The sequence below is a fragment of the Ictalurus punctatus genome, chromosome 13 (genome assembly GCF_001660625.3).
Source record: "Ictalurus punctatus breed USDA103 chromosome 13, Coco_2.0, whole genome shotgun sequence".
Classification (NCBI taxonomy): domain Eukaryota; kingdom Metazoa; phylum Chordata; class Actinopteri; order Siluriformes; family Ictaluridae; genus Ictalurus; species Ictalurus punctatus.
The window spans coordinates 8,385,675-8,412,685 of record NC_030428.2 but is presented as its reverse complement, the minus strand read 5'-3'; the positions used below and the strand labels follow the sequence as shown (position 1 = coordinate 8,412,685).

Sequence of the window (27,011 nt, the reverse complement as noted above, 5' to 3'; positions counted from 1 at the left end):
GGAACTTCGACGTTGCATTTAGCATAACAGCATGGGAATGCTTTGCGCGCGTGACTGGTATCTGAAGCTTGTATAAAATCATGCCTCTACTTATAGGCCTGCCATGATCAGGTGACATGGCAATTAATCGCGTCGCATGATATATATATATATATATATATATATATATATATATATATATATATATATATATATATATATATATATATATATATATATATATATTGCACCTGTGAACCTCGCCGCCAGCCTTATTATCTTCAGCGATACTGCATGTCTGTTGTTTGTGTGACAAAAACGCTTCATTTCTACTCGATATTTTCTTAAAATCTCTAAATGTTGGGTTTCAGAGCCTTGCAGATCTGGGCCGGCCGCTGCCGAGGTAGCTAGCCGTCTCAGGTTCGGGGGATCTCTTATGGATCTGGAAGAGGAGCTGGAGACGAGTGCTGCTCTATCTCTTGCTCTGTCTTCCTGGTTCGTGTCTCTGCTGGATATGGAGCTCGCGTTGCGAGCTCGCATCACATCTCCTCCTTCTATGGAAAGCCAAAAGGGGGGGAAAGAACACACAAAAATAATAGTAAAAGTTTCTCTCTGACTCCAAGGAGCCAGAAGGATGTGCTAAAAACTGAGAGCAGCAAATAAAGAGCTGCTTGAAGTGATTACTAAGGCTGGATGAGCCTTCTTCTCCCCAATGAAAGTAAATCCCTCACACTGCAGAAACTCCCCTGTCTCCCAGAAGTGCATGACAAAATATCAGGCTTCTGGGGGAAAACCATGCATAAGACATATTTATAACCCTATGATGCTGGATTATTCAGCCATTGTGGGGAATGAACGGCATGGCTATTTAGCTATGCTGAAGGTGGAGGAGGCACTTGCGTGCCATCGACGGCAGGTAATTGGGGGGCCAGCTTTGCATCCAAACCACCGTGTAAGGCAGCCGAGGCATGGGTGGGCAAGCCTATGCAGTAGTAGTCTTGCTTATGGGTCACTGCAGACAATGATAGTGTTGCAGGCCTACCAAGCAGACCTGCTGAGTGAGCTTGACATATGGCAGCATTCAAAAAAGCCAGCTCCTTCCCTGTTGTCTCAAGCTCACCCGGGCATCCACGAGTGGAGCCCCGGCCAACACAAGTGCAAGGGAGACCCAGAAGGCGAGTATGGCAGCCCGCCAACACCCGCAGCCACAGTCGCGGTCTGCTACTCGGCCTGATCTGAGAATGGTCATAAAGGCCAAGCAGGGAAAGAAGAGCGGTCCTGAGGGGCCGTGGAGGGACGTATCAGGGGACATGAGGTTGTTAGGGCACGTGGCCCCAGTGCTACTGTAGGGCCTCCCCTAGCCAAGGCGGTTCCCAAGTTTTCAGTGTTCTCTGGTCAGCGAGCTGTCACAGGGCAACAAAAATTTGATGCTTTCCCTCCAATAGAATGTGGAATAGTTAACGTCACTAAAAGACCATTGGGCAGCGTGGAAACTACTGCCAAATGTGTCTCCATGGGTTCTGTCTACCGTAGAAAAGGGTTACCGGGTCCAATTTATAGTTCGACCCCCCGCCCCGGTTCAGAGGTGTGCTCACAACAGTAGTCAGCACAAACCAGACCCCAGTGTTAGCACAGGAAGTAATGTGGACAATGGGGCCATAGAACATGTACCCCGTTCCCTAAGGGAGGGAGGTTTTTACAGCCATTATTTCCTGGTCCACAAAAAAGATGGGAGTATGCGGGCAATTTTAGATCTGTGTCATCTGAACCGTACTCTTCGGACATACAGGTTCAAGATGCTGACGCTCAAACTTATCGTGCCACAGATTCACTTCAAGGACTGGTTTGTGGCGATATATCTAAAAGGTGTATATTTCCACATAGAAATATCGCTAGCTTTATCCCCATGTATGTCACTCTGGCTCCAGTGTGACTCCAGGGCATCTGTGTACCAAACTACCTGGACGACTGGTTAATTCTAGCACGATCCAGGAAACTGGCGGTTCAACATTGAGATGTTGTTCTCGCCCACATGAAGAGCTTGGGGCTCAGGTTGAATCTCGGAAAAGTATGCTTTAACCAGTGCAGTGGACAATTTTTCTAGGGGTTATAAGGATTCTACTATGATGAGGGCGTGTCTATCCCCAACAGGCGTAGGGTCAATCCTATTAACACTGAGCAGGATGAAGCTTGATCTTTGGAGACTATTGGCATTTATGGGCCTATTGCACAGGAGACCGTTCAGTGGTGGCTGAGAAGTTGGGGGTTTCGTCCAAGGATGAAACCTCTGAGAATAATCAGTGTCACGTGGCGATGCCTACGTGCTCTGAGAATTTGGGTGTCCCCGATTTCTAGCCTTGGGTCACACTCTAGGGGTGTCTCCTTAGCGCAAGACGGTAATGAGAGACACCACCCTCACGGGCTGGAGTGCAGTCTTAGACAGCTGTCCAGCTCACATTCTCTGGTGCAGCCCTCATCTGGAGCAGGGTGGCTCCATCCACTAGTGGTGGAGTCCATACGGTGAGGTTTGGCCAAGCGGGATGGCATGTGTTCGCCTCCGAGGAGACGAACACATGGCCCGCTGTGGTTCGCCCTCATTCCTCCCGCACAATTCGTGCTGGATGCCATGGTGCACATGTGGCCGAGGTCACATCTGTACGCTGTTCCCCCCATCGCTCTGCTCCCACAAGTTCTAGCGAGAGTTTGCCAAGACAGTCTATGTCTGCTGCTAGTAGCACCTTATTGGCTAGCTCGAATATGGTTCTGAGAGATAATATCCCTGCGAGATGGCACTCCTTGGGAGATGCCCATCCGCAGGTATCCAATGTAGACCCAGTGAACTGCACAATAGCTACAGTTTGGAGTTCTTACAAGAACATTTCTCAGCAGGGTGGGCTCCTTCTACAATCAGGGTTTACATGGCCGCCATTTCGGCCAGCCACGCCCCTGTTGATGGAGCCTCTGTGGGGCAACAATCTCTAACTTCGAGGTTTATGCGTGGTCTCAGGTGGCTGAGGCCCATCTGCAGGCCGCGCATACCTTCCTGGGAACTTCTATGGTCCTGGAAGGTCTGTCAGGGGCAACATTTGAGCCCTTAGAGTCAGCCTCTGAGAAGCTTCTGACTCTAAAGGTAGGTCTTCTGCTGGCCCTGACATCTCTCAATCGAGCGGGAGATCTACAAGCTCTCTCTGTTGCCCCTTCCTGCCTGACTTTGCCCCTGGATTAGCCAAGGCCTTCCTGTATCCTAGGCCGGATTATATTCCTAAAGTGCCTACATTGGCTGCCCACCCTGTGGTGTTGGAGGCTTTCTGCCCTCCTCCGTTCCTCACACCGGAACAAGAGAGAATGCACCTGCCGTGTCCAGTAAGGGCTCTCTGTACTTATGTCCACCGCTCTGGCCAGTGGCGTAAGTCGGTGCAGCTGCTGGTCTGCTTTGGCGGCGACAGTAAAGGTGATGCATGTCAAAGCAGCGCATCTCGAATTGGATAGTACAAGCAATCTCTATGGCTTATGAGGCACGCGGTCTCGCCACGCCTCTGGGCATAAGAGCTCATTCCACTAGTGCGGTCGCCTCCTCGAAGGCTTTGTCCAAAGGGGTATCCTTGCAGGATGTGTGTGCGGCTGCAGGGTGGTCTCCGCCACACACATTCATTCGTTATTACAGCCTGGATATTCATTCCACCCTGGGCTCCAGTGTCTTGCAGTGACCCTCGGGCTTGGGTATTTTTGAACAGGCCATACCCTCGGTATAACAGAGTGGGTATTCCCGTTCCCATACTGTTATGCTAAATGCAATGTCGAAGTTCCCTTTGAAAGGGAAAGTCCGGGTTATGCATGTAACCCTGTTCCCCGAGAAGGGAACGAGACGTTGCATAGCACTGTCATACCAGGGCAGGCCTGTGAATTGCGTCTTCGCTTCAGTTAATAGAGGCTGGGGGTATGGTTCACAGGTGCCATATATATATCATGCGACGCGCTTAATTGCCACGTCACCTGATTATGGCAGGCCTATAAGTAGAGGCATGATTTTACACAAGCTTCAGATACTGGTCACGCGCGCAAGGCATTCCCCTACTGTTATGCTAAATGCAACATCTCTTTCCCTTCTCAGGGAATAGGGTTACATGCGTAACCCCAACGCTTTTCCTAAAACTCCTAAAAGTAGATAAAGAGAGCCCAATTAAACAAACGAGACAAACATATTATGCTCAGTCATTTATTTATTGAGGAAGATTATCCAATATTACCTATGTGTGAGTCGCAAAAGTACAAGAACCTTTGATTTTAGTACTTGGTGTGTCCCCCTTCTGTAGCCATAAGTGAAATTAAATGTTTCCAGTAACTGTTGATCAGTCCTGCACATCGATTTCTCAGTACAGAACAACATCAACTCTAGGATGTTGGTGGGTTTCCTCACATGAACTGCTTGCTTCAGGTCCTTCTACAACATTTCTATTGGATTAAGATCAGGACTTTGCTTGGCCATTCCAAAACATTAACAATATTCTTCTTTAACCATTCATTGGTAGAATCACTTGTGTGCTTAAGGTCATTGTCTTCCTGCATGACCCACTTTTTCTTGAGATTCAGTTCAGATGTCCTTACATTTTCCTTTAGATTTTGCTGGTATAATTCAGAATTCATTGTTGTATCAATGATGGCAAGCCATCCTGGCCCAGATGTGACAAAACAGGCCCAAACTACAATACGGTTCTTATGCTGGAATGCAGTGTTTTCCTTTCTCCAAACATAATGTTCACAGCAGACACCCTTATCCAGAGCAACTTACATTTATTTATACATATGAGCAGTTGAGGGTTAACAGCCTTGCTCAAGGGCCCAACAGTGGTGGCTTGACAGTGCGGGCGTTTGAATTTACAACACTTCCCATTTAAACCAAAAAGTTCTATTTTGGTCTCATCCATCAACAAATTATTTTTGTAATAGCCTTCTGGCTTGTCCACATGATCAAAGGAAATTGCAGATGGGCATGTTCATTGTGGCGAGCAGTGGCTTTTTCCTTGCAACCCTGCCATGTGCACCTGTTGTTCAGTGTTCTCCTGATGTTGGTCTCATGAACATTAACATTGGCCAATGTGAGAGAGGCCTTTAGTTGTTTAGAAGTTACCTTGGGTTCCTTGGTCTTAGAGTGATCTTTGTTGGTCGACCATTTTGGGGAGGGTAACTATGGCCTTAAATTTCCTCCATTTGTACCCAATCTGTCTGACTGTGGATTGGTAGAGTGCAAACTAGGTTTTATAACCTATTCCATCCTGATGAGCATCAACAACTCCTTTTCTGAAGTCTTCAGAAATTACCTTTGTTCATGCCATGATACACTTCCACAAACTTGTGTTGTGAAGATCAGGCTTTGATAGATCCCTGTTCTTTTATATAAAACAGGGTGCTCACTCACACCTGACTGTCATCCCATTGACTGAAAACACCTGACTAATTTCACCTTCAAATTAACTGCTAATCCTAGAGGTTCACATCCTTTTGCCACTCACAGATGTATAATAATCAGCAGTTGGAGGGGTACTTTAAAATGTATTCTATTACAGTTGCAAATTACTTCATAAAAAGTGTAATCAGCAACGTAATCCAAGTATCACAATATGAAAGTAATGTAATCTGATTGGATTTTTCAAATATTTTTGGATTACTCAAAGGTCACATAAGTAAATAAAGTCAAGAGAAACGAAATGTGATCTAAAATACTTTTATTTAGAGTTTATTTTAGAGCTTAAAATCATGTTCACTGTTTGGATTTGTTTTAATAAAATAAATAAATAAAAGAGCACTCTCCCTCATGAGGGTGTAATATTACATCACAAAAGCGAGGGTGACCATATTCTGGTTTTCCAAAAAGAGGACGCCTTTTTTTTTTTCCGGGTATCTTAATAGCATTCAAAACAGTGTTACTATGAATGCAGACTTTAGTACACTGAAAAAGACACACTATTATATAAATCAAATTGGTTTCACTTTGCCCACGTTTTACATTTTTTCCTACAATATTTTGAATGTCCATGGAATAAAATAAAATATTAGATGCCGTGAATGTACCTTCCATTATTTACACATTTGAATAGCCATGTAATACGAAGCAATGGGATAACATGAACTTAAAAATGACCTTATATGGCCATGGGCATTGTTTCGACTATAGTCAAACAACTGTTTGATGTCGTTCACAACAGCACTTCACCTTCCCAAATTCGCTGAGAGTAGGCTTTTATAATCGACCAGCTGGTGTGCGAGAAGGTGGGAAGTAGAGAAAGAGATTAAAGCAATGCAAATATGCGCACGCATAATGCAGTATTAGACCATAAGCACATCATAATGAATCTAAAGCCAAATCCCAGACATTTTCTCCAATTTAGAAATCCCGGCTGGATGCTTTTTTAAGGTTCGAAAAAGAGGACATGTCCGAGAAAAAGAGGATGTATGGTCACCCTAACAAAAGCATTTCAGAGAACAATTCGTGTTCATCTAATAACTTTGCGCAAAATTTATTTGTGCATGCACCAGGAGGTTGCTCATGTGAGCCAATCAAACATATTACATCAAATATTAATTCCTTTTAAATGAAAAAAAAAAAAAATTGTAATCCTAATAGAATTCCTTTTTTTTTTTTTTTTTTTTTTTTACAAAATGTACCTGTAATCTGATTACTTTGTTTTTTGACCTAACAGTAACAGATTATAGTTACCAGTTTTTTGTATCCTGATTACGTAATGCCCTTACATGTATTCAGTTACTCCCCAAGCCCGGTAATAATGGATCATTACCTCAGTAAATAAATGGCCAAGTATAATATTTTTGTCTTGTTTAATAGGGTTCTCTTTTATGACTTGTATGAAAATCTGATGATGTTTTAGGTCACATTTATGGAGATATATAGAAAATTCTAAAGGGTTCACATACTTTGAAGCACCACTGTAGTTCCAGTGAAGGGGAAATTGTAATGCTACAGCATAAAAACATCCTATCCTTCCAAGAAAAGCTTGGAACAGCATTTATTTATGTGTAGAATTGCTCATATGTCTGGAATGATAGATTTATAGTTTTTTTTCTATTGTAGCTTCTCAGTGTTTATGTTTTAAAAATGCTAGAAGTACTTTATCTTGTTCTTATATCTTGTAAAGAATTTTAAAAACATCAAAGATTTTATTTGCTCTGACAAACATTTGCATGTTTGTCTTTTCAGGAGTAAGCTAACAGGAGTAAGGCTTGTCACTGCACAGATCATAAAGGCAACGTAGGACACTGACTGAACTGAGAACAAAAGTCATTTTCAAAACTAACATCTAAGGAGAAAAGATCATTAGATCATGAGACATTCTGAGTCATCTCATATTTACTCCATTAACCCCTTCTCATGGTACACTGGTGTTTCATTCTGCCAGCAGAATGGAAATCTACTTAAACGTTTTCAATCAGTATTAGCAAATAGATTATTGTATCACTGCAGGTCTGTTATAAGATAAGTCAGGACACTGTTGGGTTTCTGTGTGTAGAGTAATGTGACTCTGTTTAGCTGCTGGTGAGCAGGGCGATGAGAAAGGGGAGGGGTGTGAGCCCCCTGCTGGACAAATCATTTCAACAATAACATTGGTACAGAGATAAAACAGACAACACAACTAAAGCTTTTTTATATATAGTAAAATACAGTATACCACTGCCACAATAATATTATAATATTTAAACATAGTAGACTAAATAAAACAAAAAAATAAATACTTATGAAAAAGTCTTAAAGCCTTAAGTGTCTACTATATGAGCCATTAACCACTACTGTGGAGTGTGACGTCAATGGAGTGTGACGTCTAACTCTGGTAAAAAGAGTTAAATTGCTTACAGTAATTTCTGTTTTGTAAAGGACAGCAATTAAAATTGTAGACTAAAAAGCTAGTACCAGGGCTGAAATTCTAGCATAGTATCTCAAGTGTATTTATGTTTTTGCTCAAAGGGCACAGCAGCCAGTCGAGTGCACTACAAAGTGGACTTGGAGCACTTCCCCTACAGTGCCAGCATCTTTGAAGTAGAGGAGGACACAGGAAATATTCTCACCAGGGTCAATCTCAATGAGGAGCCCAACACCAAATTTACTGTGAGTACATATATCACCTCGAATATCACAGAACTCTAAGCTTTTTACAAAAACTCTTTTTCCAACATCTGTTGTTTGTGCAGCTGCATCCCATCTCCTGCCTTGGAAGAATTATATTGTTCTTTGTATTACTTTTTTAATGCCTCTAGTTTTGTTCTAAAATTGATTTTCTCTTGTCCCCCTGAAGCTGGCGATTATTGCTTATGATGACGGGGAGCCTGTGAAGTCCAATGAGACCCTGGTGGAAATTACCGTCCTGCAGCCCTCTGCCATTCCCATCTTCACTCAGGAAGAGTACAGGTTAATGCTGTCTTCAGAGAACTTTCACAACTGCACTATCACACATAGACAAACAAATTTGTCATGATAACATCACAATATCTCAGAAAACACTCTTCTCTTTGGCAAAACAAATTAGAGTTGGAAGTGTATGAGCGTGATTTGCTAGCACTGGATCCATTAAGCCAGGATTTACCAGTGCCTGGTTCATGTTTTATCAGAAATGCTTCTGAGAATTCTGAAAGCCCTGAGTGTTTGTGGTTGTTTGAAACAATTGGAAAGCTATGAGTAATAGATGATATGTTTTTCCTTTTTTTTTTTTTTTGCAATGGCCTTATCTCAGGAAGACAATGCACCATCACATTGTTTGATGGGAGATTTGAAAGCACATTCTGATGAGTGGTTTGCACATATTATAGTTTACATGATAGGTAACCTACTGTCTGATCCAAGGCTTTTGGATTTTTTCCAACACTTATCCAACTTGTCTGCAACTTCTCCTATAGGTGTTAATTCAAGTGCTTGGTGAAGTGGTAGTTTTCAGAGAAATAAGGTAGTAACTTAGCAATTCAGACAGCCAAAAGTTGTTCATTCCAACACCAATTGGCTTGAGATAGTTGGGGGCTGGTCCATTTTTGGCTTTGTAGGCCAGCATCAGTGGTTTACATCTGATCTGGGCAACTAAAGATGAAGGGAATAGGGTAATGTTGGAGAACTTGGAGAAATTAAAAACAAGTTTGCAGCTGCATTCTTGATCAATTGCAAGGGTTGGGTAGCATGCAGAGGTCGATCTGCCAGAACCAAGTTGCAGTAGTCTAGTCTTGAGATTTCAAGGGACTAAACAAGCACTTGAGTGGCCTCTCTGAATAAAAATGGCCGGACCCTCATGAGGTTGTAAAGGAAAACCCTGCATAACCAAGTCAGGTTAGCAATATGAGGCAAGAAAGACAGTCAGTTGTCCAGAGCTACCCCAAGGTTGTGTGCAAGTATCAGTTTCTGTAATCTGACAGTTGTACAGGGAGATAACATTATGACTTAACCTTGAAAGGGTAACCTATTTTTAAAGTTCTACTGAGCAATTAAGTTACAACTTAATCTTTAAAAAAAAAGTGTTCGATATTGATTTCTTGCCTCACATTTATTCACACATTGCTGCAGAGATGGGCAGACAGTTTGGACACTTTGGTTTAATTAGCAAACTCAGGAATGCAAGGTTTGTTCAACTGGGGTTGGAATTTTTCACCAGACTGATATCAAAGCAAATAAAATACACTGTATATCCAAAAGGATGTGGACGCCTAACCATCACACCCATATGTGAACCTTTACCAAACTGTTGCCACAAAGTTGGAAGCACACAATTGTATAGGATGTCTTTGTATACAGTAACATTAAGAAATCCCTTCACTGGAATTAAGAGGTAGCTTAGTGGTTAGCATGTTTGCATCACACCTCCAAGGTTGGGGGTTTGGATCCTGCCTCTGCCCTGTGTGCACAAGGTTTGCATGTTCTCTCCATGCTTTGGGGGTTTCCTCTGGGTACTCCGGTTTCCTCCCCCAGTCCAAAGACATGTGTTGTAGGCTAATTGGCATTTCCAGTTCATAATGTGTGATTGTGCCCTGCAATAGGTTGGCACCGTCCAGAGTGTCCTCTGCATTGTGCCCTGAGTTCCTTGGGATAGGCTCCAGGCTCACCCATGAGGAACAGCAGTATGGAAAATGGATGGATGGATGGAACTAAGATTTCCAAACTTGACAATGACAATACCCTGTTTACAGAGCAAGTTCAATTAAGACATGGTTTGCTAAGGTTGGACTAGAAGAACTTGAGTGGTCTGAACAGAGCCCTGACCTCAACCCTTTGGGTTGAACTGCACCCCAGGACTCTTCTAGTGCCTGACCTCACTAATGCTCTTGTGACTGAATGAGCATAAATCTGCACAGCCATGCTCCAAAGTCTAGTGGAAAGCCATCACAGATAAATGGATGTTATTATAACAGCAACAAGAGACTAAATCTGGAATGGGATGTTCAACAAGGACATACTGTAGGTGTGATTGATCAAATGAGGTCATACTTTTGGCCGTATAGTGTATCAAATACTGACTGTATTGATATTATAAGTAGCATTGTCTAATTGAATATTGGTATAAAAAAAGTGGCACTACAGCATGAAGTAATATCCAGTTTCTCATGTATATTTTGCAGGTACCAAGACAGTTATCAGTGACACTTTTATTTTTATTAACATTGTTGTGTTAAGGGCCACCTTATTTGCATTTGTCAACAATTAAAATAATCAGAAGCATTAAGTGGTAAGTAATTACCATGACACTAGAATAAAAGCAAATTTGCTTTGCTAATAGGTTGTTGTCTTGATAGAAATGTTTTTATTCCAGATTTGATACTATCAGGTTTAAGGAGCTGTTCTGCTTTTTGCACACAGACTAGATGAAGAGCCACATTTGGAAAAGTACTTGAAATGATGTGAACCTGCCAGTGCAGCTTTTATAATAAAATTTTATGAATATGTATGATAGCTCTAAGGTAAAGTGTACGAATGTACTATATCCACAATATTGTTTTCTCAAAGGGCAGAGTGCACTTTCCTTGAATGCATCATGGGTACTTTATTAGATTAAATGTTTAATATATTTGACACCAGGGGTAATCATTTCAGTTTTTTTGGCAAATAAAGCAAATAACAAATGCTCGAGAAGTAGCCCGCTAAATGGCTTTTATTGATTTAAATAAAGGAACAGGGAGCCTTCGTTCATGGCATTTTATATTCTGGATCCTTGTGTACTTTTACTTGAAAAAATGATAAATATGTTACATATTTCCATTTTAAAACAGTCTTCAGAAAAGCAACCTGTTTCAGTAGTTGTGTACCATGTGACTGATGGAGTTCAGTTTATTGAAATTGTTTCATTTATTGAAACTATTCAGTTTGAGGTACCTAAATTGTATGATTGATCATACAAAAAAGAAACAGGAGGTAAAAAGGCATGTAAGATGTCATGCACAGGCACAGAGTCACTCCTTATATTCCCCTGTAAGGCTGAAATCTGACATAATCATCCATACTGGGATTACAATATATGTCAAGCAAAATAAATAGTTAGACAGTTACATGTTATGATAGACTGGTACAGATGATGATGACGACGACAACGAAATCACAAGCCTCCATTTAATGCTCCAAATATACATTTCTGTATCTGTATTCATACTTTAAACCTGAAATGGGTTTGGCCTAAATCTGAATGGTTTTGTTTTGTTTGCTTTTAATTAAATACAGTCCCCGCCAAAACTATTGGGACAGCAAGGCCAATTAATTGTTTATGATGTAGACTGAAGATATTTGGGTTTGAGATCAAAAGATGAATACGAGAAGAAGGCTAAGAATTTCAGCTTTTATTTCCTGGTGTATGTGGATGTGTTACATGACACAGAACATAGCATATTTTGTATCAGACCATTCAATTTGTGGGCGAACAAAAATATTGAAATATGTTACTGACAGATGTTTCTTGTTACCTAGGTGTGTCTTTGTCACAACTTAGAGGCGGAGATGGATGCAAGTGCAGATAGCTTTAATACAAACACCAAACACAAAACAGGAACTTAGAGCTAGTGGCAAGAACACTAAGGCTAGGAATAAACATTAAACAAAAATCATAAACAGCACCCAGGTGTGGGAAGCTGGGTCATCAGCTTCAGCAGTGCAAGAAGGCAGAGCAACGTCCTCAGCGGAACAGGAAGGCAGAACTTGGTTGGCTGCGTTCGCAGACTCTGGCGTGAGCAGAACTTGGTTGGCCGTGTCGGCAGACCCAGGCATGAGCAGAACTTGGTTGGCCATGATGTCAACCTCAGACAGGAACTGGGCGTGCACTCTGAGGTTCAGGTGTGGGGCGGTCTCTTCCGCACTGCAGAGAGATGACATGATATCCCTGGCCTGGCTTGAATGCGGAGAAATGGCTACTGCACAGCCAGCAGGAGGAACGAAGCTCAAGGTAGAGCCTGAGGGAGAAGTGACTTTCCCCATGAAGCTAGAGGGGGAAGCAAAGTTCTCCACAAAGCCAGAGGGAGGACCGATGCTCTCCGTGAAGCATGACGGTGGAGTTACATACGGCACGAAGCAAAGTAAAAGTCCTCACCCAAGCAGGAAGGCGGAGCAATATCCTCAGCCGAGAAGGAAGGTAGAGCGAGGTCTGGAGCGGAGCCTGGTGTAGTGATGTCCAAGGCGGAGCAGGGAAGAAAAGCGGAGCTCTTGGCCGGGCCGAGAAGCAGAGCAACATCTTCAGTTGAAGAAGAATGCTGAGCGGCTTTCTCAGACGAGCAGGGAGGCTGAACAACATTCTCTGTCGACTCAGCATGCTGTACAAGATCCACAGTGGGGAAGGTAGGGTTCCAGCCTGGTTGGAAGGCTCCCCTTTGGCATACCCCATGACGGAGTACATCACATCGAGCCATTCCCGATTGGCTTTAATTAGGGAGAATTTCCCTTTGTTCTCCCACCATGGTTTCTCCCTTTCAAAAAGGGCCTCTTGAATCCTGAAAAATTCTGCTGCATCCATTGCAGGACTTTCGTTCTGTCATGACTTAAAGGCAGAGATGGATGCAAGTGCAGATAATACAAATACCACCAAACACAAAACAGGAACTTAGTGGCAAAATCACTAAGGCTAGGAATAAACATTAAACAAAGACATTAAACAAAGACCATAAACACAGCTACAGAGACAACGATAAAGAAAGACAAACACAAGACAAGGAGCACAGTGCAAACTGTGGCTAATATACACATCAGTGCTTGTTAACATGAACGTGATTCAGATGCAGATGGTCATGTGACCGTGATGCAGTGCTCTGCAGTGGCTGCTGGGAACTGTAGTCCAGAATTCCTTCTCTGATATTACATGACAGTCCTGTTAGACTGATTGTTTAAACAACAAAAACCTCTGAACATCTAACTCAGTTTCACCTGTGAAGACTACATGTGTTATTAAAAAGGATAAGCCAACATAAAGATTAGAGAGCTGGTTATGGGAGTAAAGCAAGCCATTTTAAAGCTGAGAAAATAGGGAGTCAATCCGAGGCATTACACAAACATTGTATGAAAGGTTGTATGTTTTATGTTGTTTAACACAGCTAGATGTAAATACCAGGAAATAAAAGCTGAAATCCTAAACTCTTGTCTCATATCCATCTTTTGATCTTAAACCCACGTCTTTAATTTTATCTCTGACCATTCGTACTAAGCTACATCACTCAAGTCTCAGCTAGAGATGTGAATGGGAATGTTTTCTCAATCCCATTTGCAGAGTTATTATTTTTGTTTATACTCACCCGTGATATTTTCTGGACAGTTCTATTTAAATAGATTTAAACAAAGCAGTCACCAAATTTAAACCACCACAACCCTGAACAGGCAGTTATTAAGGATGAATGAATGAATGCTGTAAATCCATTTAGCACATTCGTGCTAAGGAGTTTCATACTGACCATTTGTGTGCAAATGAAAGTAACCGCCCACACCACATACTCTGTGAATATTGCGCCTTATTTATCAACTTGGATATGAATTTTTATAAATCATTCATAGGCACATTTACACAAGAAATTTGCTATTCATAAAAATCCAGTTAGTTTGGAAAAGTGTTTCCTATATGATTCAATTGTATAATTGTCAATGAGTTGCTGCAATTTTCTATACAAATTATACTGTCCAGTTTAAATAGCTTATTTATTTCAAGCATACATGTGGAATTAATGTAAAAAAATTTTAAATCCATTTGTTTTGTATTAAATGGTCCTAACAAAAGAAATATTCAGTATGAAAAAATATTAACAATTACACAAATCCAGAAATTTAGACAAATGTATTGTTTAGTTAAGACTAAAGATATATAGTCATGTGAAAAAAGTACACTGCATGGAAATTGTTGGGTTCTTTGACATATTTGGACAAGCAAACATTTGATCCTGTTAATAAAGTTAATAAACTCTATCAAATTACACATAAAATTGACATTTTGTAGTAATTTTCACAATTTATCTCACACCAACTTTGAAGCATGGTGCGTGGTGGAAATGGTTTGGGGTTGCTTTGCTGCCTCAGGGATTGGACGGCTTGCATTCATTGATTGAACTATGAATTCTGCATCATATCAAAGAGTGCTTGAAGATAATGTGAGGTCATCTGTCCGAAAGTGGACCTTTTAACAAGATAATGATCCAAAGTACACTTGCAAATCCACCAAGGAATGGCTCATAAAGAATAAATGGAGAGTTGTGGAAGGCCTAGTCAATGCCCAGATTTGAATCCCATTGAAATGTTGTGTGGGGATTTGAAATGCGCAGTACATGCAAGAAAACCCTCAAACATCTTGCAACTGAAAGAATATTGTGCGGAAGGGTGGTGAAAAATTCCAACAAGCCTGGTGTGCAATTGTGTAAAATGCCTACAAGAAGTTATTTCTGCTAAAGGGGGCAATACTAGCTTCTGAGGCCAAGGGTATACTTACTTTTTTCCACAGAATATTACATCTATTGATGTTTCTGTTGAATAAATGATTGAACATGCTATTTTTTCTTGTGGTTTTGTTCAAGTATATCAACTTCATTAATAGGCACTGTTTCAAAGATGGTCAAATGTTTACTTGTCCAAATATGTCACAAAAGCCAACAATTTCCATGGGGTATACTTATTTTCTCACATGACTGTATATAAAAGGAGGACGGGCTGGTCTGCACTGTAGCTCAGCTGGCATTAGGTCACTGGAATATTTAACGCATGCTGCTTAGGTGGAAATGGATATTTATAATTTTTTTTCAGAGGAAGAAACCTGGCTTATAAATCGTTCCATTTGCCCAGGCATCTTCTTTTAATGCTGTTCAACACTCTAATTTGTTGAACACAATGATCTTGTGCCATTTCTGTGCACATTCCAAGTTTTGTCAGTGCTTGATTTTTTCCTACTGGCATGTTTCAAAGAGTAATAAATGACCAATCTGGTATGATTCAACCTACATGAAGCTGTATACTCCTCAGTGTTCTGCGTGCCATCATTGGGCTCTTTCCCAACTATATCAAGTTTCCTTATGACACGTTCTCTCCTTCTTTTCTACAACTGCATCGGGGAGGGGGCTTTTGAGATGCTGAAAAGTGTGTCTGCTTGTCAAAGACTTCTGCCAATAGTGGCCTAGACACAAAACAATTAAACATTGGTGTCTATTGTCACCTGGGTATGGGTACAGTAAAGATATATGTTTTCCCCCTGGTGTTTTCATATCAAACCATTTTCATGTTAGCTCACATAATTCAACCTGTCTACAGATTTTATTGGTGCTGTTACACTGCAAAGCAATATTTTTTAAATTTGCGTAGAAGTGAGTCAAAATAACTTCCACCTGAGAAATTCCTTTTCTCTCTATATCATTTTGCGCGTTCAGCTCTCTGTGAACTTTTTCTTTAATGGAGTTTTGTGGTTCTCACTAAATACAAATGTGTTGTACGCTCTTTGCAGGTGATTGGTATTAAGCAACATAAACACGTGAGTACAAAGAAAATCAGAGTTAACAAAACATTTGTAAATCTAGTGGGAATTTGTATTTCAGGATGGCTGGCGAAAAAACATCAGCATTTACATCAACATATTCTAACAGATTGATAAATAAAGTTTCAGTTTGAATAATGCTTTGTATTCATTTACGTCCCTACTGCTCAGACAGCAGTCTTTTTGGTTGCTTTGTACTTCGTCTAATTATATACTATGATGGACAACAAGAGAAATCGTATCTTACTGAGAAACAAAACAATGTTTCATTAAATAGTCAAATATGCAGTTGTTTTTTCCTGTAGCAAATGTGAACTGTGCAAATACACAAATACAGTCTGATGAAAGGATTTTGCTTGTGGCAGTTTCCAAGATTTCCTCTATTAAAACTGTCAGCCTGTGCATTTTGCAATGCAGCTTATCCCATAAAACCCACCTAATGAAGTTACAGCAACTTTCACTAAATCACCAACCGGGCACCTTGAAACTTCAGAGTTTGTCATTTTGACGATCACAGCAATCGCTGTCTTATTTTTCTGCTTACCACCATGGATGCTTACATACATCTTTTTCTCCCCAATCCTCCTACTCCTGGTGCATCAATATACTGGAGATTAATCTGCCATGGTTATAAGGCAAGATTTGTGAATTTGAGTGCTTAACACATGCTTGCAAGTAGTTTTTTTTGTTTTGTTTTGTTTTGTTTAGCTGAAGGACAGTTTTGAACTCTTATCAGAGCAAAGATTGTGTCTGATGTGTGTCTTTAGTTTCTGTAATGAGGTAATGATTAGGCCGTGCTTTGAAAAAGTATTTTTCCCATTTCTTCTGTTTTTGTGTATATCTCATACTAGATTGTTTCAGAAATTAAAACAAAATCTAAGATAAATCAAAGGCAACCAGAGTAAACACAAAACACAGTTTTTAATTGATAATGTTATCTATTCAAGCAAAAAAGTTATCCAATACCAACTGGGCCTGTGTGAAAATGCATTTGCCCTCATAGTTACTAATTCCTCAAATCTATGAACTGCATTTATAATGGGTTTCAGCTGGACTAGATGCAACCAGGCCTGATTACAGCAAACCCTTTTCAATCAACTCAACACTTAAATAGAACTTTGTCAACAGCATGAAGTTGGTTAAAAGGTCTTACCCAGTAACACACTATGCCAAAATTTAAAGAAATTCCAGAAACTATAAGGAGATTGAAACAAATCAGTCTGGGAAGGGTTACAAAGCTATTTCAAAGGCTCTGGGACTCCAAAGGACCACAGTGAGGGCTATTATCTACAAATGGAAAAACTCTACACAATAGTGAACCTTCCCAGAAGTGGCCGACCTTCCAAAATTCCTCCAAGAGCACAGCAGCTAGTCATCCAGCAAGACACAAAAGAGCCAAGGACAACTTCAAAAGGATCTACAGGCCTCTCTTGCATCAATAAAGGTCACTGTTCACTTTCAGGACTCCACTTTCAGGAAGACACTGGGCAAAAATGCCATCCATGGAAGGGTGGCAGGGCGAAAACAACTGCTATCCCAGAAGAATAGCAAGGCTCGTCTGAATTTTGCCAAAGCACACCTTGATGATCCTCAAATCCTTTGGGAGAATGTTCTGTGTATTTATGAGTCAAAAGTGGAACTGTTTGGAAGACAGAGGTCCTGTTACATATGGTGTAAACCAAGCACAGAATTAAAAAAACATAACTTCTGCTCTCTACCAGAAAATTCTGAAGGAGAATGTCTGGGCTAAATCCATAAGTTGAAACTCAAGCACAACTGGATTATGCAACAAGACAATGATCCAAATCAAAGGAGTAAATCCTACTCCTAGAAGTAAGTGAAAGACTGATCTCCAGTTATTGGAAGTGTTTGGTTGCAGATATTGCTGCTAACGGTGGCACAACCAGATTTTAAGAGTTAAGATTTTAAGGGGGCAATTAGTTTTTTACCTGGGTGATAGGTGTTGGATTACTTTGTTTTAATTCAATAATTAAAAAAAAAAAAAAAAAAAACTGTTGTGTGTTTAAGCGGGTTGCCTTTGATTTATGTTGTATTTCGTTTGAAGATCTAAAACTATTTATTATGAGATGTACACAAAAACAGAATAAATCAGGATGGGGCAAATACTTTTTCACAGTATTGACAAACACGATAATTATGTAAAGAGATGAAATGGAACCAAGAAATCTAATGATCTTAAACTATGTGATGCTGCACGGAGAACAAACATGAGATGCATCCCAAATTGCACACTTATGCAGTATTCTGCACCTTTTTTGTAGTGTAAATAGTGTGAGTAGTGTATTCACGCTGTAAATTCCAACAAGAAGAAGTGCACTTCAAGTACCCAGATGATGTTCAACTGATGTTCACTTGTTCAACTGAAAGAAAAAAAAAAGAAAAAAAACGAAGTGTGGAATCTTGGACACTTCATACACTCAACATTCACAGCTTTGCTTGCATAGCAGAAGAGGGGTGGGTCTACCAGGCATTGACACTGGCTCGATTTTACTCTGATTTTTTTTTTAAAAAAGGGGTGTGAAAACTTCAATAAGTATAGGTCTTCATTTTACTGTTTACGTTACCATGATACAGTGAAATTCATTTATGTTGACTCTGCTAAAGCTAGCGTCATTGCATTATGTGCATTTGCCATCATTTGTCATCGACTGGGAAACGGCTTATGCTTCTGGTTTGTAAAAAACCATTAGAGACCATAGTACCCTTCTAAAATTCCATCTGGCCACTCTACCATACAGGCCTGATTGGTGGAGTGCTGCAGGGATGGTTGTTCTTCTGGATGCTTCTCCTCTCTCCACAGAGACATGCTGGAGCTCTGTCAGAGTGACCATCGGGTTTTTGGTCGCCTCCCTGACTATGGCCCCTCTCCCCCCGATCGCTCAGTTTGGCCGGACGGCCAGCTCTAGGAAGAGTTGTGGTGGTTCCAAACTTCTTCCATTTATGGATGATGGAGGCCACTGTGCTCATTAGGACCATCAATGCTGCAGAAATGTTTCTGTACCCTTCCACAAATCTGTGCCTCAATCCTGTCTCGGAAGTCTACAGACAATTCCATCTTATATAGACAGATGTGTGCCTTTCCAAATCATGTCCAATCAACTGAATTTACCACAGGTGGACTCCAATCAAGTTGTAGAAACATCTCAAGGATGATCAGTGGAAACAGGATGCATCTGAGCTCAATTATGAGTGTCATGGCAAAGGCTGTGAATACTTATGTACATGTGCTTTTTTTCGTTTATTTTTAATAAATTTGCAAAGATTTCAAACAAACTTCTTTCATGTTGTCATTATGGGGTATTTGTAGGATTTTGAGGAAAATAGTGAATTTGATCCCATTTTTAATAAGGCTGTAACATAATAAAATGTGGAAAAAGTGAAGCGCTGTGAATACTTTCCGGATGCACTGTAAATTAAGAGTCTTAATCTCTAGGTTATCTCTCAGTTAAGTATAACCAGATATTTAAAGGAATCGAGGTTTCAAATACGTGTACATGAATAAAGTGTCCTTACTGGTTATGAACATCCCAGTTTTCAAGTGTTAGCACAAGTATTTTTGTTAGTGTAACTCACCAGATAGCTAATACTGTAACAAATGGCGCACTGAGCACTGTGTGTGTGAGATTTTTCTTCTAAACATGGACTCTGATAGCTCTATTTATACATTTTCCCAATCAAACCACCTTATTTACAGAAGTATTACACTCACTGTAAAAGTCCTAAATTCCTGGTGTAAGGTGATTATAGCGACCCGATTAGCGACCTTCATTTGGAAACTGTTTAATGCTGCCAGGCTGTTCTGCCATGTTGCACTTTCAGGTGAAGTGAATCAACACGATGTTCAAATGTCATCTGTTATGGGTCAGTGCGTTCAGAGCAGTAAGACTCCAATTAGCCACGCACGCTGCTCTCGCTGCTAGTTCAGCTCATCTTCCTCGTACACGCCACAGCCAAGGCTGACTGCAGTAATGAGGACTTTTAGGCCAAGGTAGTCTCTCACGCTACAGCGCAGAACGTGTACTATTAGTATGCAGCCTCTTCCAGAGGGTCAGACAAACAAGCATGCCATAAGCATAGCACCACTGATTAGCATGTGCCAACTTCAACTATGTCGCTAAATTGTTAATGCATGTTTTTAAAGCATCATAGATTTGTTCTGCCATTTCCTTTGTGGGAACCTTTATCAGCATATTAAGGGTTATTGGGTACCTGAATATACAGCTCAAATGAAGTTATCGAATCCATTGAAGCTATCAGGTCAACATAATTGTAGTTTGCGATGTTTTCTGAAGAACTTCTGCATACAGTTTCCTATTCAAACCAGCAACAAGATGGTTGACAAAGCTGAAAGTGTAAATATAAACAATTCAATCTATAATATTAAAAATATATATGATTTTGGTTCTGTTTAGCCAGTTCTACCATCTCTATGTGTCAGCTGATAGCAACTTAAAGTCCAGTGAAGTGCCTTGAAACGCAAAGCGTTATGTGATGTGTTGACGTAATTTCCACTGAAACAGGAAGTCATAGGATGGGACATTTTTAGTGGCCCCGCCCCTTTTTAAATAGCCAATAGCATTTAGCTTACCTCACAACATGGGCTAAACCATACTTGATGGTTAGTATCATGGATTTTTATAATGTTGGGGGTTCTAGATTCTAGAAAGAATTTGATTGGACAGAAAATCTGATGAGAAGGAGAATTAGTGCAGAATGATGTCATCAAAATAGTTAATATATGTAATTTTGAATGCATATATCTTCTAAATGCAAATTATGTCATTGTTTTGGAGCACATTAGCTTATGGATAACCTTAAGGCTAACATATTCATACTTAAAGCCACAAAACTTAATTTTTATTTCATGGGGACTTTATTTTTCTATGCTAGCCAGTTGGCATGATAAGTAATTAACAAGCCATATAACCAGCAAGATAATATGATTGTGTGTGCAATTAAAAAAGGCAGGCAAATATTTTTAACTACATACTTGCTATATCCACCTCCACTTGACCTGCAAGTGGACATTATTGTAATACAGTTTATTAGTATTGAGATTTGAATGCCAATTCTGCATTTAAATTTAGATTATTCAAATCATTTATCTGATTTTTTTTTGGAAACAGAATAACTGGTTGTAATTAGTACTGTGAAGGAAACCAGTATTTTGGGTTGAGTCAGCTTCTTTGTGAAGTCAGAAGAAGGATGAGGAAGGTGTTTGAGTGGAATACTAACATGGACAGGGCTGATGCAATATTTTACTGAAGTTTACTGAAGGGGAAAGACCTTTATGTGGCTTACATGAGTGTAACACAGATGAGGTGTAGAGGTCATAGATACAGTGCATCCGGAAAGTATTCACAGCGCTTCACTTTTCCCACATATTTTTTATGTTACAGCTTTATTCCAAAATGGATTAAATTAATTATTTTCCTCAAAATTCTACACACAATACCCCATAATAACAACATGAAAGAAGTTTGTTTGAAATCTTTGCATATTTATTAAAAATAAAAAAAAAACTGAAAGGCACATGTACATAAGTATTCACAGCCTTTGCTCAATACTTTGTTGAAGCTCCTTTGGCACCAATTACAGCCTCAAGTCTTTTGAGAATGATGCTACAAGCTTGGTACACCTATTTTTGTGCAGTTTCTCCCATTCTTCTTTGCAGGACCTCTCAAGCTCCATCAGGTTGGATGGGGAGCGTCGGTGCACAGCCATTTTCAGATCTCTCCAGAGATGTTCAGTCGGGTTCAAGTCTGGGCTCTGGCTGGGCCACTCAAGGACATTCACAGAGTTGTCCTGAATCCACTCCTTTGTCATCTTGGCTGTGTGCTAAGGGTCGTTGTCCTGTTGGAAGATGAACCTTCACCCCAGTCTGAGGTATAGAGCGCTCTGGAGCAGGTTTTCATCAAGGATGTCTCTGTACATTGCTGCATTCATCTTTCCCTCATTCCTGACTAGTCTCCCAGTTCCTGCCGCTGAAAAGCATCCCCACAGCATGATGCTGCCACCACCATGCTTCACTGTGGGGAAGGTATTGGCCAGGTGATGAGTGGTGCCTGGTTTCCTCCAGACATTACGCTTGCCATTCAGGCCAAAGAGTTCAATCTTTGTTCAATCTTTGGTCTGAGAGTCCTTCAGGTGCCTTTAGGCAAACTCCAGGTGGGCTGTCATGTGCCTTTTACTGAGCAGTGGCTTCCATCTGGCCACTCTACCATTCAGGCCTGATTGATGGAGTGCTGCAGAGATGGTTGTTCTTCTGGAAGGTTCTCCTCTCTCCACAGTGACATGCTGGAGCTCTGTCAGAGTGACCCTTGGGTTTTTGGTCACCTCCCCGATTAAGACCCTTCTCTCCCGATCACTCAGTTTGGCCGGGCGGCCAGCTCTAGGAAGAGTCCTGATGGTTCCAGACTTCTTCCATTTACAGATGATGAAGGCCACTGTGCTCATTGGGACCTTCAATGCTGCAGAAATGTTTCTGTACCCTTCCCCAGATCTGTGCCTCAATACAATCCTGTCTCGGAGGTCTACAGACAGTTCCTTGGACTTCATGGCTTGGTTTGTGCTCTGACATGCATTGTTAACTGTGGGACCTTATATAGACAGGTGTGTGCCTTTCCAAATCATGTCCAGTCAACTGAATTTACCACAGGTGGACTCCAATCAAGTTGTAGAAACATCTCAAGGATGATCAGTGGAAACAGGATGCACCTGAGCTCAATTTTGATTGTCGTGGCAAATGCTGTGAATATTTATGTAAATGTGCATATTTTTTTTATTTTTAATAAATTTGCAAAGATTTCAAACAAACTTATTTTATGTTGTCATTATGGGGTATTGTTTGTAGAATTTTGAAGAAAATAATGAATTTAATCCATTTCGGAATAAGGCTATAACATAAAATGTGGGAAAAGTGAAGCGCTGTGAATACATTCCGGATGCACTGTACACACTAATGCAAGCAAAGATTGTTTAAAAGTTGCCATGATCTAATTTCAATGGCACTTACAGTCCAGCTGGAGACCTGCGTTGGTACAGCCCACACAGTCTTCCCAGCTACAGCACCAGTGGACTCTGCTCCTCCGAATGCAACGCCATGAACACAAAGCAAGCATGCACATCACCGAGCAGAGAGCTGAGCAGCCCTGAGGCCTCTCAGCATAATGGCACCAAACTCTGCCATCAATGCGAATAACAGGCACAGCGAATGTGATCAGACACTGCACTCTATCCACAGCAAGCAGCCAGACACACACCACACATAGAAGATTAAGGTCATGGGAAAGCCACCGCTCAAGCTTGGGTATGGAGCGCCTCCACAACTAGCAACCAGCAGACAAATATGACAAACAACCAAAAATATTAAACTAATAAAACAGAAGACAAGATGCAAAATAAACATCAAACATACAAAAATTAAATAGAAAGAAAAACACGGCAGCAGAAAAAAACGTAAAATGTTGTGTATGTATGAATCAAATGTCTTATTTCTCCTCAATGGTGTATAATATCTAGAGACTGTCCAGGGATTGTAGTAACTCGAGGACTGTGGAACCATGATGAGATGCTGCATACTTTTGCAGAAGGTATTCTCCATTTGAATAAGGCTACACTTCAGTCAGTGCAATGACCATGTATATTCCCTATAATTATTCCCTGTAACTAATAATACCCAAAACACCTTAGGAATTCAAGCTATAATGATTTCACTAGGTTTCATAGAAATGTGGACAAATAGTAAGTGATATGACCAGACAGCATTCTCCATTTCAGCCATTTATTAAAGCATACAGTGTGCATGTAACATTCAGTGTCCAAGCTGGATGGTGTTCTCATCCACCTGCTTGTCCAATCTCATTACTGCAGCTGTAAAGTTGTAATTACGTAAAAATCAATGATGTAGAAGCACTTTTTCACACCACATAGCACTGCAGCCCTATCACTACAATACTTGTAGTGTAAGTCTTGTACAGATGATTTTCAATAACTAAAAAGACAATACTTAAAACTATTATCGATGAAAAGCACATTTTAAGAAATGAATAATTTTATCTATGTGAATCTGTCCATTATCAACACATACAGTTTTAGACTGAATCCCCAGACTGCACAAAATCTCAGGCTAGCTTTAGGCAGATGTGGGTGGCTTAATAATTAAAAAAGACTTACATAATACCTTTCATACTAAATATTTTAATTATTAAACACCACAACTAATATGAAAAAATAATAATCAAGAAAATAATTAAAATACAGCTAAAAAAAACTCATTCTTAACTTGCCTGCTGTCTCCCAAATGTAGCTGAAGCAACTGAAGGTTGTTCTTGGCACCTGAATACATGATTGGATAAAAAAAAAAAAAAAAAAGTAAGCTCTGTGCATGACACCTCAGACTAATCAATAAAAACTGAACAGCACTTGAAGTCAAGGCTTGAGTAAAACAATAAAATAAATAAAAAAACAATTCAAATCAGCATAGGCTACTTTATAAAATTAGAGGGTGTCCCAAATTCTTTATACACCGTAGGAATTAACACTTTTCAGCAAAATAGCTTCCAAAATTATTCATATTTATTTTATATTACATATATTTTTTCAGATAGCTTTTAAGAAGGCCTTGACTAAAGAAGAATGCATTGAAATCATACTAATGGCTAGATCAGGAAGCTGTCGCAAGGTTGCAATGTACTTTAACAGGAAACATGGCAAGCACATCACAGACAAAACTGTTGCCAAACTTATTAACAAATTAAAAAAGACTGGAAGTGTTGTAGACCAACCGAGAAGTGGACGTACACGAACATCCACTGACAAAGGCACAACCAACGTGGTGCTGGCAAACATAGTCCCCTGTGTATGGAGACTTTTGGGACACTACTCTGGAATCAAAATACAGAACACTTTATAAAGATATAGTTTTGCCAGTAAGCAGAATTGATTATTTTGTCAGCTGTTTAAGTAGTTTTTAACAAATATTGCCCCACTTTTCAGGAGTAGCCTTTGTGTGTAGCCTGCCTTGTACTCGCCCAGGTTCAGGAGGCTGTCCTCCGTAAAATGCGCTGTGCACAAGCAAACTTTTGATTGTACTGCTCAGGAACAGTGCTATAAATAAATAGCAAGCACCTATTCCTAATTACATCTGTTTTCAGAAAGCCAAACAAAAGGGTTTTGCTTTTGCACCAAAACACACAGTGTCTCCATGACATGGCACCAAAAAATTCACTGGAGCCTCGCCTTCTTTCTTCGTGGCTGTCTTTGGGGGAGATTATGCTAATATTTTGAATGGTGATGTAGACATTTGTGGAAGTAATATCTGGACTTCGAACGAGGTGTTTTGGGCAGGTCTGGAGCATTGGTCTCTGTTAGATAGAATAAATCCTTTTCGGAGAGACTATGAGCTTTGCAACTTTGCATATCCTATACATGCAAAAACAGATACATTACACATTTAAAAAAAAGGAAACATTGAAAAGCATCATATGACTCCTTTAAGGGGAAAAAATTACATTTTTTGAGCTTAGATTTAAATTTTCACATTGGTTAAAGGAAATTCTAGTACAAATACATTTGCAATCATCAGAGCCTGCTAATTATAACACCAGCAACATGAGGCAGGATAAATCCATGGATTTATGCTGTTACCACCAAACTCTGATCTTGCTATCTCACAGCCTGTCAAGATGTCACAGCAAAAATCAATATTCCAATTACCATATTATTCCAACACATGACCTTATCTTCCTGTCCTTATCTACCATTGTGTTGTACTGCTGTAACCTATTCACTCGAAAGTTCAACGTATGTTTGGAAATGCTCCTCTAAGCACTATTGCTGTGGAGTGCTTGTGAGCATGTGACCTTTCTGTTAGCTTAAATAGATTGGGTCATTCTCTAACCTTTCTCATTCACATGGTGCATCTACAAAACTGTCATCTGATGGATTTCTTTTTTCTCTGGAAATTCTAGGGTGTGAAAATCCTGCAGTCAAGGTGGATTATATTGCTGATTAAAAAGGCTTGCATGGCAAAAGCTAAACCTGTTGACCCCATGACTGCTTTCTTTATATCAGCTCAATGCCAGTCAGAGCTCGGGCCCAAGTCCAGCAATGATTTTTCTGTTCTAATACACATATTAAACCTTCTGGGATACCAGGGAAATCACCCAACTCTGCTGTAACATCATCCATCTGTGACTGGATTTGGGCACCTTTTGCTTTACATATTAGCTGTGTCTGAAATAGAAGGAAGCTGTCTCGAGGTCATACTCTCTCATGAGTCAGTGTCTTAAAAGGCAGTGTGTCAGAGATTTCCCATCGCACTGAGCTCCAGAGCAAGCAGCCCGCTCAACAGCCTGTAGCACAACAGCATGCTCTTCTGGGTTGCCAAACTTTGCTCAGTTTTCGACACGTGTTTTGTTATGGTTTATGTCTTGTCTCCACCCCTGTCTTGTTATTTGTTGTCTCCCTCATGTGTCATCATTATTCACAGCTTTTTATATTTTGCCCTTTGATTTCATTGTATATTTAAACCCCCGTGAGTCTTTGTTCTGTGCAAAGTATTGTTTCTGTGTTTTGCCACCAGTACTCTACTGAGCCGTTCTGTCATGTGTTTCTTGTTTTATGGTTTTTGATCTGGTTTTCTTTCTAGGTTGTGATTCTCATGTATGCCCCGTTTATGCCCGTTTGCCGATCGCCTGACCCTTGCCTGATATCAGTTTACAATATTGCCTTACGTTTTGGATTTGTCTGCCTGCTTCTCATTAAGAGCTTTAACTGCGCTTGCATCTGTCTGCAATCCCTGACACAATGTTTGGATAACTAGAAATACACCTGCAAATTAACAGTTTGAGATGAGCTTCACAGGAAGCAACACATCACAACGTTGCCAAAATCCCCTGTTTGTGTTACCAAGCAGGTGGACCAAAATAAGTGAACTACTGATGTACTGATTAGAGCTATAGAAAGGTCATATGAACAAAAGAGATTGCAACCCTGACCTGAATAATGTGGTTACTGTAGTTGAACAAATCAATGAATCACTGAATCAGTCAC

At 40.3% G+C, this 27,011-nt stretch overlaps 1 protein-coding gene across 1 annotated transcript in view; it reads left to right on the top strand.

Moving 5' to 3' along the window:
- pcdh15b (protocadherin-related 15b) overlaps window positions 1-27,011 on the top strand; it is a 226,517-nt gene that overhangs the window by 163,094 nt on the left and 36,412 nt on the right. Inside the window, exons 23-24 of the mRNA XM_017482601.3 lie at window positions 7,955-8,095; window positions 8,283-8,395. Of these exons, the coding sequence (XP_017338090.1) occupies window positions 7,955-8,095; window positions 8,283-8,395 (254 nt within the window). The remainder of the gene's footprint in view (window positions 1-7,954; window positions 8,096-8,282; window positions 8,396-27,011) is intronic.